Genomic DNA, 13,089 nt, shown 5'->3' on the forward strand with positions numbered 1-13,089 from the left:
CGAAGTTAGGAAGGTCAGTGTTTTCTAAAAACTTAAAGGGTTTTGTGCAGAGTGATGCGCAAGGCAAACTTATGTGTTTTGTTGAAGAGAGTTTTTCTGTTGCACAAAATCTTGTATTTATAGAGTTGGATATTTACTTAGCATGGCCTGATGGTTTTTGTAGAATTCAACTGCAACTCAAACTCAAGGAAGGCAGACTGATTTGTGTGCCATCTATCCTTCAAATGGCCATCCGTCACCTTTTCAAACAAATTAACAGCCTACCTACGCTTATCGCATCATCACAAAAAGCCAAGCTAACCTAGGATGAAGCCATCTATCTTTCAGATGGCTATTTGTACTTTTTCAAACAAATTAAAAGCCTACCTAGGCTTATCGCATCATCACCAAAAGCCGAACTAACCTAGGCATCATCCTGATAGCACTTCCGCCTTTCTCAAATCTTCTAGGGGATAGTGAATTAAATCACCTTCCTTCCCCAAAACTCGGAACCGAAACCCCTCTGGATTCAAAGGAGCTGAGCCTAAAGATCAAATGATCCGGATTATTGAAATTTGATTTAACGGTTACAATTATTATAACTTTTAGAGGGCCCCTTGTTTGTAGCCGTTGCATCAAATTTTAATGGCTCAGATCATTTGATGAGTGGGCTCAGGTCCTTTGGGTCCGGAGGGGATCCGGTTCCCCAAAACTCTTCCATCCCATTCCAATTCATTGGGGCTATGAGAGAGCCTAGTTGCTCACCTAGGCTAAAATTGACTAGCCTAGCCTTTAGGCTATGTCCTGCAAAGTTAACGTCAATTATAATATAAAAAAAATAAAGATTAATTAAAAATAAAAAAAATTATAATGAAAAATATAAAAATAATAATTTTTTTCCATAAATACCTAACAATTTTCTTCCATCTTACACTGCATTTCAATATTTTTAGATATTTTCAACCAATCTTTTATTATTATTATTATTATCTGAAATTAAAAATAAAATTATCTTTTATTATTTTATAAAAAAAATTAATAATATTTTAATACGAATTGCTTAGGTTATTCAGTTTAAAAATGAAGATGCAATTGGGCATTTATTATTCATTAAAGGTAATTAATATTTAATTGGAAGATTAAAGGGGGTGTAGTCAAACTAAGATTTTAAAGGATTTTAAAAATGATAGATTTTATAAGACTTAAGAGGATTAAAGTGTCACATCCCCGCCCGGGCCCCCACCACATCCCAAGTTTGACTTCGCCGTAGCATGATATTGTCTACTTTGGGTCCTGACCACGCCTTTAAGGTTTTGTTTTTGGGAACTCAAGCGAGCAGAACTTTCCAGTGGGTCACCCATCCTGAGAATGCTTTGTCCCCTTTCTTGCTTAACTTCGGAGTTCCTATGGAACCCGAAACCAATGAACTCCCAAAATGCCTCGTGCTAGATAGAGATGGGAATATGCATATAAGGCTTACATGATCCACTTCCCTAGGCGATGTGGGATGTTACAATCCACCCCCCTTAGGGGCCCGACGTCCTCGTCGGTACACTTTCGCCCAGGGATTGACTCTGATACCAAATTGTCACGTCTCGGCCCAGGCCCCCACTACATCCCGGGCTCGACTCCACCGCAGCATGATATTTTCCGCTTTGGGGCCTGACCATGCCCTCACAATTTTGTTTTTCGGAACTTAAACGAGCAGAACTTTCCAGTAGGTCACCCATCCTGAGAATGCTTTGACCCCCATTTCGCTTAACTTCGGAGTTCTTACGGAACCAGAAGCCAATGAGCTCCCAAAAGGCCTCGTGCTAGGTAGAGATGAGAATATACATATAAGGCTTATATGATCCACTCCCTTGGGCGATGTGGGAAGTTCCCAGAAAAAATTGTCACATCCCGGCCCGGGCCCCCACCACATCCCGGGCTCAACTCCACCGTAGCATGATATTATCCACTTTGGGCCCCGACCGCACCCTGATGATTTTGTTTTTTTGGGAACTCAAGTGAGCAAAACTTTCCAATGGGTCACCTATCCCGGGAATGCTCTGGCCCCCCTCTCACTTAACTTTGGAGTTTCTACGGAACCCGAAGCCAATGACCTCTCAAAAGACAAAGACCTCGTGCTAGGTAAAGATGAGAATATACATATAAGGCTTATAGGATCCATTCTCCTGGATGATGTGGGATGTTACATAAAAACTCCTACAAAATTCATATGAATTTTAAAGAATTTGAATGGATTGTGGTGGAAGGATTTGAAATCCTAGGGATGTGAGGTTGGATTCTTTAGTCTTGGTTATAGCTTTCAAATCCCACAAAATCCACAACTTATTGAAATCCTCTAAAATCTTAATTTTTTTAATACACTTAGATTTGAATGGATTTTAAAATCCTTTAAAATCCTTTAAAATCTTTTAATTAACTACACATATATTTGAATGAATTCTAAAATCCTTTAAAATCTTTTAATTGACTACACTACAATTTTAAAGTCTTTTAAAATCCTCTCAAATCCGAATTTGACTACACCCTCTAAATTGTCCTAGAAGAGTTTTAAGGGTGAAAATGCTGTGAACTGACCATCATTTTAATTGCCAAGCCACCATCTCAATTTTTGACTATTTATCCTAAAAAGCATCCTGACCAAATCACATTATTTTTAAAATTCAACTTTATCCAATACATGCGTGCATTAATTTATAAAAGCATTTTTACTCGTAATCCTAAATTATGATGTGTGCTCGTCATACAACTTATGAGCTATGTGTGTCCTGCCTCTTAACTCTAGTAAACTCATTGACTATATATATGATTTTCAATTTTTTAAATTAATTTTAAACATTAAATTAAACATAAATAAGTAAATAAAACTCAAACCCAGATGTGTTTCAACTTCCCTGCCCAGCCAAACCCTACACCCACCCACCAACGCCAACCTTCCGTTGATTCTTCAAACCCAAATTCACCATGGCCTTCCTCCTAACCTAATGGAAAAGTGCACAAGCATGATTCATGTAATGTCTGGGTTCGAGGGTTGGTATCTTGCGAATTTGATGCTTTTCAATCTTCACGATCACCCACCCAGCCAATCTTCTTCTTCTGGTGAAATGATGAATCTGCCATGTCTCCGTCCTCCGCCGTCTCTTCTTCTTCTTCCAGCCATATGATTTTCAAATTTTAAAATTAATTTCACCATCATCATCAGTATCTCTCTAGAAATTTGAGATCTCAAAATCTGGGAATTGGGTTTTTGATGTTTTAGAACGTCCGTAAAGAAGATGTCAAAAGATAAATGTCAAATGTTAATTTGATGGCTAATATGGCAATGTCAAATTTTCTCTTTTTCCAACCAATATGTTTCTTTGATATAAATGATATTTGTAAGACCTATTTTAAAAAGAAATCAATTAAAATACATTTTCAAGATCTATAATTGGTACATTAATAAGACCCACATAATAAAATAATTAAAAAAAAATTGACATCACATTTTCTCATATGTCAAATTTGACATATGAAAACTTATATGTCAAATTTGACATATGAAAATTTATATGTCAATCCACATAGATTGACATATCAATTGGAGCTCTCTCATACATTCAAATTTGATTACATAGAATTCCACCTAGAATTTAACATCTTATTTGAAGATGATCTTAGGCTTGCTTCTTCTTCGTCCGAACAAACTCACTGATTTGGTTTATGTCTCACTATCGAATCAGTTGGCTTTATCACCCTAGAAATTTCAGAACCCAGAAAATGGAATTTGAAATCTTGGATTTGGGAGGATGGTTTTATTGATCCGTTAATTTTCCTTCTTTTACAAGGAAATGGCTTTTCAAATTGTGTTTCTCTCTCCTCGTAACGATATAGAAATAATTAAAAACATATGATTAGGCTAGTGGACAGATGTTAGGTTTGGAAGATGATGGTGAACATACATTATAGTTTAGGACGATAAGTAAATATGCTCTCTTAATTCATCAATAAAATATATAGATAATTCATTATTAGAAAATAATTATTATGATTAGAAACAACAATATTTTTTTTAAAACAAAAGAAACCACAATATTATTTTTTAATAAAAACAAAATTATCTTTATTTTCAACTTTGCTCAGTCAATGACCATAAATGCACGGACGGATGGTGTCTATTGGGTCTAAACACTTACATGGAAAAGGATCATCTTCGGATCCTCTTTGTGAGATCCGAAAAATCAATTAATCACGATCGTTCATCGTATATCGTATGATTAGAAATTATTTAAAATTTAAAATTTAAAATTGAATATAAATAGTATGTAATGAAAATTGAACGCATAATGTACGATAAACAAATGTAATTGATGGATTCTCTGAATCTCCACAAAGAGGATCCGGAGAGGATCCTTTTCCCACTAACATAACAAGTGAAGAACGAAAACTTGTATAATAAAAGGAAGGTGACAGATGCCTCGTATCTTCGGCGGCCTAGCGAGCATTTATATAAGAAGGAATAAGATACAGCAAATCTATGCCATTGCCTTGCGGGCAAGGAGTTCTCGGAAATAGCTTCAAAACCAAAGGCAATATTGTCGTTTCAGGTAAGTCTTGTCTCTCTTTTTTCACTAACATTATAATTCGATATTATCAATAAACATGTTATTGTTGTTAAGTTTAATAAATGAAGGGCCGTGAATAAGTAGAGAAAGGGAAGGCAAAGTTTGTTATTCATTTCCTTCAGTCTATGAAATACACAGTGTCTCTTCCGCTTTCCTCTTCCTTCTCTGCTTTCTTTTATGCTCTCTGTAACTACCTTAACATGGTATTTGAGTCAGGTTGACTCATGTCTGAAGCGGGGGCAGATCTATTAATGGATCTGAGTGGTCCCGGGACCCTTCGAAAACTCGGAGACACTTGTGAGGACCTTTGAGGACACCCGACGGTCTGAACATGTGCTGGTTTTAGAACTCCATAGATTGCAGCGCAGCAGCCAGAAGAGTGTTAACGAAGAAGATGAAGAAGTCTTAATTTTGTTTTTAATTTTGGGCCAGGCCATTTAGAAAAACGTTAGAACACTCTTTCATTTACAAATCCGAGGCCCAACTATTTTCATGCAATTCCCTTATTTTATTAACACTAGGATGACAGTTTAAACCGTTAAATCCGATAATATTGAATAATCACTTGAATATAATGGATTTGGCGATGAAAATTCAGTTATATTTTGGATATGGAAAAAAAATGAAAATATTATTTGATTATGGTTTCAGGTAAGGTTATTAGAGTTTTCGATCAGTATCCGTCCTTGAATTCAACCCTAATAATACATATTATATATATAATAAATATAGTATTATACAATATATATATATATATATATGTGTGTGTATTCCAATGTTCTAAAAATCGGCGTACGCAACCGTCTCGGCGCTACACGATGATCAACTTCTGCGATTAACCCATAGTTGGGAGGAAAATGGGCAAAGGGATTAGGTAGGCGACTGGGTGGCTTAGCTGGTCTGGGCGTTTCAAAAATGATTTGGAGAGCAGCTGAGTTTGGTTTGCATTCTGGTTTTGGTTGTGGGTTCCGCATTTCAAAATTCCATTTCATCGAAGAAGACGAGAGGAAGAAGAAGAGAGAAATCTCTCTCTCTCCAATTCCCATCCATGTGACAGACGTGACCAATAACCACTCCACCTTCTTTGTTAAATTTTTTATTAAATCCCTTCTGGTAAATTTTGGTAGCTAACAGTCTAACATATTAAGTATTAGTGTGGTGGCACCCCATCCACTTTTTATGTGGCCCATTATCTCTCACCCTACAAGTCTATAAGACTATAAGACTATAACACATATTTAAGCCTTTTACTTTTCTTTTAAGTTCACAATAAATTCATAATCTTTGAAAAAAATATTTATTAAGTGCTAAGAACTTATAATCATTTGTACTTTTATCCATACTATTAGTTCACCGAAACTAAAGATATATAATAAATTTATTTAAAAATTCGCTTAACCCGCCTAGGCGCTAGACTTCAATTGGCTACTTGCGTTTGACGTCTTTTAGAACCTTGGTATATTCACCGAACCTATTACCTTGAAAATTAAAAAAGTTGCATTTTGTGGGAGAGATCAATAGTGCTGACTGGAGAGATCAAACATTTGCCAATATCATCAATGTATATATCTATTATATTATTTTAACAAAATTAGTATCTATTATATTATAATGCATCAATAGAATAAATATATTTTTGGCATCAATAGAAGAAATATATGTTTGGCACCAATAGAAGAATTATATTAAATAATGGCTTCATTAGTGCATATGATTTTTTTTTTTTTATTTTAAATAGTTCCAATTTGAATTGGTTTCGGTTTTACCAGTTGCAACTACTTTAGTGAATAGCGCATTTTTCGCCATGAATATTATTAAGTATTCACTTATCAACAAAATAGAAGATTAATGGTTAAGTGATAGTTTAGTTGTTTAGTAAAATCATTTTTCTTGTATTGATAATGAAATTATAATAAAACATTTTTAGAGTATGAAACTTCATCGTAGACAAATTTAGTATTTGTAGTGTCATGATTTAGGAATGAAAAGTATTTATTGTTAAATGTTTCAATGTTATTTGCATCTAAGATTTTTTTTAACTTTTACATTAGAACCCTCCGATGTTAGAATTTTAAATCCGCCATTGGTGTGAAGATCACGTGCAGTTGCGGAGGGAAGGGAAGGAAAGGGAAGGGAAGGGAAAGAGAGAGGAGGAGGAGGAGGAGGAGGAGGGGGGGGGGGGGGGGGGGGGTGGGTTGTGGGGTGGCCGTGTGTCCAATGGGTTCGTATGACCCAAAATATTCTGTATTTGTTCCATATAAATTTTGCCACTGATCCCAATATATACCCTTATAAGAACTTCCAACAATTAGCTTCAGTTTAAGTTTTATGCAATAGTCTTCATGCGTTTGAATTTATCATTTGATTTCCATTATTTCTCAACACTATAGTAATCAATAGTCTTTCATAGTGAGTTCAGTCTGAAAAGATTGATCAATAGACTTTCACAAAAGTTGTTCATAGTGAGTTCAGTCTGAAAGATTGATAAATAGACTTTCACAAAAGTTGTATTTGCTCATGTGTGTAGAGGAAAGCCAATTTTGTGGCAAATGCTCACCTTAGTTATTCTATTCGTATAATTTGGTTGTATATGTCGAAATAAGTAATGACATTGTTGATAATGAGTTATTTATGTCTAAATAAAATGTTAAAATATTTACCATCATTGGTCATACGTGATTCATGTCACTTATTTTGTGTGGTGCAAATGCTAAGTTAAAAAATTCGTTAACACATGAGAGAGCATGTGAAATGGTTCTCACATAAAAAAATAAAAATAAAAAGACCTGGCATTTACTTATATGTTTTTTCTTTTTTATAGACCGAACAAGAAGGAAGAGGATTCTCTCCTGAGCATAGGATGAGGATCCTCCTGACTACGAAATCCGGGCCGTTTAATTTTAATTCAACGGTTCTAAAACAGAGGGTTCCCTAAAAGTTATAATAATTACAACCGTTAGATTAAAATTGAACAGCCCTGATTTCGTGATCAGGAGGATCCCCATCCTATGCTAGGAGAGGATCCTCTTCCGAACAAGAAAACATTTTTGTAGACGAATTGTGACTAGGTACCGAAGGTTGTAACCGCGCCTACTTTTGAAGTTCCCTTTTATTCTATCTTCAAAATTTAAAATGTAATTTTAAAATATTATAACTTTGTATTATTTTAACTCTAAAAGTTTACTAGTACAGTCACTTAGTATTACGGTCTAGTGATATTTCTCTTTATTTGTAAGTGAAATGTCTTAAAGTTTGATTTTTGCCAAAGGCAAATTTGAACTACATTATTAATAGTTCATTGTGAGGTTTAGCCCCTTATTTACTCATTTAGCATAGTTAATATTATTTGATTAAAAAAAAAAAAAAAGGTTTACTAGTCAGATCGTACTCTACATTCAAACTTCAAAATAGGAATGTTCCAACAATATTCGATTTCTTATTTTATTTTTGTGAAACAAATTTCTTCCTTTATAAATACTCACACCTCACCTTCTTCCTCATTTTATTTTCCACCTACGGTCTTAAATTAAAGATCTTAATAACAAGTGTCTCGTAATTCAAATAGTTAAGAGTATTATCTCTTGCACTCTAAGTTCTGTGTTTACATCCCCTTCCCTATAGTTTAATGTAGATTATGATCCTATCATTTGTTTAAAAAAAAATCTTAATTAGAAAATTGTAATGGTATAATTTTTTTGGGTTAAAGAATGTTTTATTTTGCCACTTAGAACTACGGTCTAGTGATGTCACATCCCAGTCCGCATAGTAAGATATTGTCCGCTTTGAGCTATGCCCTCACGGATTTGTTCTTGGGCTTCCACCCAAAACACGTCTTATTATAGGGAGATGGGCATGTACATATAAGACACATCACCTCCTCTCCCCCGGGCGACGTGGGATCTTACAATTCACCCCCCCTTAGGGACTTGACGTCCTTGTTGGCACACTTCAGGCCAGGGAGTGGCTTTAATACCAAATTGTCACATCCCAGTCCGCACAGTAAGATATTGTCTGCTTTGGGCCATGCCCTCACGGATTTGTTCTTGGGCTTCCACCCAAAACGCATCTTACTATAGGGAGGTAGACATGTACATATATGACACATCACCTCCTCTCCCCCAGGCGATGTGAGATCTTACAAATGATATTCCTCTTCACTTGTAAGTGAGAACTTTTAGGTTCGATTCTCGCTAAAGGCAAATTTGAACCACATTATTGCTAGCCCACTGTGAGGCTTAGCCCACCCTCTTCTCTTTTAGTGTAGATAATATCGTTTCTTCTTCAATAAAAAAAAAGAAAAAAAAAGAAGAGAGAGAGAGATTGTTTTATTTTAAATTATGATAGGATTATTGTTATTAGTTAAAATGCAAAAAAGATCATAGGGAAGTATAATTCCTTTAGACCTTAAATGCAAAAGTTGGAACACAAAAAGACAAAGTTTGGTTTGCCAAACTGTGTTTCTCCCCCTACCCTGCAGTGCTAAAATTTAGCACCTTAGCTATTTTAAAGGTCAAACAAGTAGTTTAGTCTCAAATTTTGTTTGTTAACTTTTTTTTTTTCAAATAAATTTGTTTAAGTTATTTTTACGAACATTTTAATTTAAAAAAAAAAATCAAATTCTAACAAGAATTACAAAATCGCATAATTTGTGACGATAGTGGCATCAATGTTGAAAATAGGAAATGTTTGAAAGAAAAAAAAAGCAAGAAACATATTATATATGTATGCTGTAAGAACATAAATTGAAAAGTGCTTCTGAATGGCGGGGACCAATATAAATAGCAACTTGAAAAGTAGTTCTAAAATTTGGGAATGTAGAAATTGAATTTATAGCACCAAATGGACATGGGTTGGGAGACGGTTTGGTTGCCAAACTCTAAATTTAGGGTTGGGCTCTTTCTACTCTATACATGGAACTCAAATTTTTTTCGTTTGTGGGAAGTTGTGTTCTAGAGTATGGCTCGAGCAATTTTATTCCGAAAGTCATTACTTGAAGAACATGAAACTAACTTTTCTTTTAATATATTATTTTCAGGAAAAAAAAAATGTCTTGTTTCGAAAACAATATGGAGAAATCAGCAATTGCTGCTATATTATTGCTTTTGTACTTTTTTGTTTTTTGCCCTCAACCAGGGTTTCACTCATTCGCAACTCCATCTGACATCCAAGGTACTAAATATATTTTGAAAGTCCCATTGGTTCTTTGAAGTAACTTACATGACAAATAAACTTAATAACAAACTAGTTCTCTTTATATAACTTTGTTTCCTCATCTCTTTATTCATATAATGCAGATTTTAACTACTTGAAATTTGTACGTAACGCAACTGACCTACCATTGCAAGAAAAATATGACTACATTGTGGTTGGAGGGGGCACGGCAGGGTGCCCATTGGCAGCAACTTTATCCGCAAACTACTCCGTGCTCCTTCTAGAAAGGGGAGATATTCCCACAGCATATCCAAATGTGTTGCGTAGCGATGGAATTCTTAAAAATTTCATGCAAGAAGATGATGGTAAGACGCCGGCCCAGAGGTTCACATCAGAAGATGGTGTAGCTATCGTAAGAGGACGTGTCCTAGGCGGGTCAAGTATGATCAATATTGGTATATACTCAAGAGCCGACAGTGAATTCTACAAGAAATCAGGAATTAAATTGGATATGAACTTAGTCAATAATGCATATGAATGGGTTGAAAACACTGTAGTTTTCCGTCCGAATTTATCACACTGGCAATCTGTTATGAAAGATGCATTATTAGAAGCCGGTGTTCGTTCAGACAATGGACTTACTTTGGATCACATTAAGGGCACTAAAATCACGGGTACGATCTTTGACAATCGTGGAAGAAGACATGGAGCTGCGGAACTGCTTAATAAAGGACATCCAAAAAACCTGAGAGTTGCAATTCATGCTGCAGTAGAGAGGATCATTTTCTCTTCCAAAGCATCAGGTATGCTAACATTTGATATATAGAATTAAAGGCCATTTAGATTTCCATCCTTGGATAAGATGAGTTAAGGTTTTTTATTTTTTTCATTAAACCCATTTTAGATTGGATTTTGATTGGACTTTGATTTTGATCATGTATGTTGCGTACATATTACTGTGAATATACATATGTGTAAGTACACAAACATGTTTCGAAAAACAAAAATCAAATCTATCATGGCGTTAAAAAGAAAAACTCTTTGATAGAAGGGGTTTTTGAACATTAGTCTTTGCAAAAAATTAAAATTTTAAAAATACCTGGTGCTAGATTACATATTCAATTTAATCCCTTGAAGTGTACTTGTATCAAAATATTCAATTTTTGTTAGTTAATGTGTATTTTTATTTAATGTCTCCACATTAAATTTTAATTTTATTAACATGCACATATTTAGTTCTTTAATTATAAATGAACATAAATGTGAAAATATTAAAAGAAATTTGTGATACAAAAACATATAAATACGTAAGTGTACAGAAATGACTGTGCCGAAATATATAAATCGACTTTTTTGTACCGAAATATTTGTACCTACATGATTGTACCGAAATATATTATAATGAACTTAAATGTATATACCGAAATATATTATATTGAATTAATGTACCTAAATGTCAATACCGAAATGTATGTACCTAAATATATGTACCGAAATATAGTATATTAAATTAATGTACCTAAAAGTCAATACTCAAATGTGTGTACCAAAATGTACGTACCGAAATGCATTATATTGAATTAATGTACCTATATGTTTGTATCGATGGATATATTGAAATATTCAAATGTATTAATGTATCTAAATGAAGAACATACAAGATTGTTATCAGAATATATATTATAAAAAAATTAGTTGTCTCAATTTAGACATTAAAATATATTATGATGAATGAAATAAAAATTAAATTTAAATGTAATTAATACATTAAAATAAAAATAAAAAGATAAATAAAACATCAAAATATAACTAATAAATGAGATGATTAAATGTACTAGGGACTAAAATTGGATTTTAATCTTACACAAGGTTATAGTCTAAAACTCATCTTTACTCATTTTTTTTAAGGATTAAAATGAAGTTTTCTATTTAAGGAATTTGAATCTATTCTATATATTTAATTACTTGCAAATTAAATATAAGTTCAATTCTAATATCGATTTAATGCAGGCTTGTTAGCTAAAGGAATCATATACAGTGATCTTAACGGGAGGTCTCATCGGGCATTGATACGTGGTAAGGGTGAAGTTATATTGAGTGCAGGGGCAATTGGGAGTCCTCAACTTCTGCTACTTAGTGGTGTTGGCTCGAAGTCCTACTTATCATCTCTTAAAATCCCAGTTGTTCACCCACAACCTTACGTTGGGCAGTTTATGCGTGACAATCCTCGTAATTACATCACCATTTTGCCCCCATCTCAACTAGAACCTTCTACTGCACAGATTGCTGGTATCACAAGTGATTTCTATATAGAGACTTTCTCCGGCTTGCCATTTTCTACTCCGGCCTTTAGTCTTTTCCCTAATCCAACTATTCCCATGTCGATAAATTCAACTTTCGGGCACATAGTTGTAAAAAGTCCAGCACCCTTGTCCTATGGTTCACTTAAATTGCAATCTTCCTATGATGTCAAAGTCGGCCCAAATGTCAAATTCAACTACTTTGCACAGAAGCCAGACCTTTCTCGTTGTGTTAGTGCCGTGAGCAAAATAGGTGATTTATTAATAACAAACTCATTGAAACCGTTTAAGACTCAAGATTTACCAGGTGAAGAAGGTTTTAGCTTTTTTGGACCGCCTTTACCAATGAACAAGTCAGATGTTGCATCCCTTGAAACCTTTTGTCGAAATACAGTAGCCACATTTTGGCATTACCATGGTGGATGCCTGGTCGGAAGGGTAGTTGATGGAGATTTGCGGGTCATGGGGATCAAGGCATTACGTGTTGTTGATGGATCTGTATTCAAAAGTTTATCACCAGGGACCAATCCTCAGGCCACTCTTATGATGTTAGGCAGGTATGCATGTTACATACATTCAAATAAATCCATAAAAAATTACCTGTACTTAATACAACTACTTAATCATTTTTAACTAAATAATGTGTACTAAATCCTCCGAAATATAAATTATTTGGTTATTTTGTTTTCCCTTTTTTTTTTTTTTTTTTTTTTTTTTTGTTATGTATAAGAATATATTGTTGTTGTTTTCCCACTCCAAATTTTGTTCTTTGGGCAGGTACGTTGGCCTTCGAGTGCTGGAAGAAAGATCAGTCTGCAAGGTCGTTGATCATAATTCAACATTTCAACCGTATATTGGATTTCTTTAATATCAGAATGACACGTTTCTTTCAGATTATGGTTAATTTGTCATGTAATAAATTGAAGATTATTCAATGGTTTAGTGTTATGGTTTTTACTCAAGACAAACTTAGTTAATAAGGTCACGATGTCGCTTAAATGACCCAACTGCAAAGCCAGCAATAAAAATTAGCCCTACTCCTGAAA

At 34.3% G+C, this 13,089-nt stretch overlaps 1 protein-coding gene across 2 annotated transcripts; it reads left to right on the forward strand.

The window, feature by feature from the left end:
* Nucleotides 1-4,147: 4,147 nt before the first annotated feature.
* On the forward strand, nucleotides 4,148-13,089 carry LOC137742614 ((R)-mandelonitrile lyase 2). Of its 2 annotated transcripts, XM_068482525.2 has the most exons (5): nucleotides 4,148-4,574; nucleotides 9,628-9,761; nucleotides 9,887-10,546; nucleotides 11,754-12,600; nucleotides 12,821-13,089. In XM_068482525.2, the coding sequence occupies exons 2-5, from the start codon at nucleotides 9,638-9,640 to the stop codon at nucleotides 12,909-12,911; spliced, it is 1,722 nt and encodes a 573-aa protein (XP_068338626.2). In that variant the 5' UTR covers nucleotides 4,148-4,574; nucleotides 9,628-9,637; the 3' UTR covers nucleotides 12,912-13,089. The 2 variants fall into 2 exon arrangements, with proteins under 2 accessions (XP_068338626.2, XP_088535252.1); XM_088679126.1 differs by lacking the exon at nucleotides 9,628-9,761 and having other exon boundaries at nucleotides 4,422-4,574.

The sequence above is a fragment of the Pyrus communis genome, chromosome 11, assembly GCF_041283825.1.
Source record: "Pyrus communis isolate YQ-2024b chromosome 11, ASM4128382v1, whole genome shotgun sequence".
Classification (NCBI taxonomy): domain Eukaryota; kingdom Viridiplantae; phylum Streptophyta; class Magnoliopsida; order Rosales; family Rosaceae; genus Pyrus; species Pyrus communis.

Coding starts and splice junctions, on each gene's coding strand:
- LOC137742614 (XM_068482525.2), top strand. CDS start 9,638: ATGTCTTGTTTCGAAAACAATATGGAGAAATCAGCAATTGCTGCTATA. Junction 10,547..11,753: donor TTTCTCTTCCAAAGCATCAG/GTATGCTAACAT, acceptor GATTTAATGCAG/GCTTGTTAGCTAAAGGAATC. Junction 12,601..12,820: donor ACTCTTATGATGTTAGGCAG/GTATGCATGTTA, acceptor TTCTTTGGGCAG/GTACGTTGGCCTTCGAGTGC.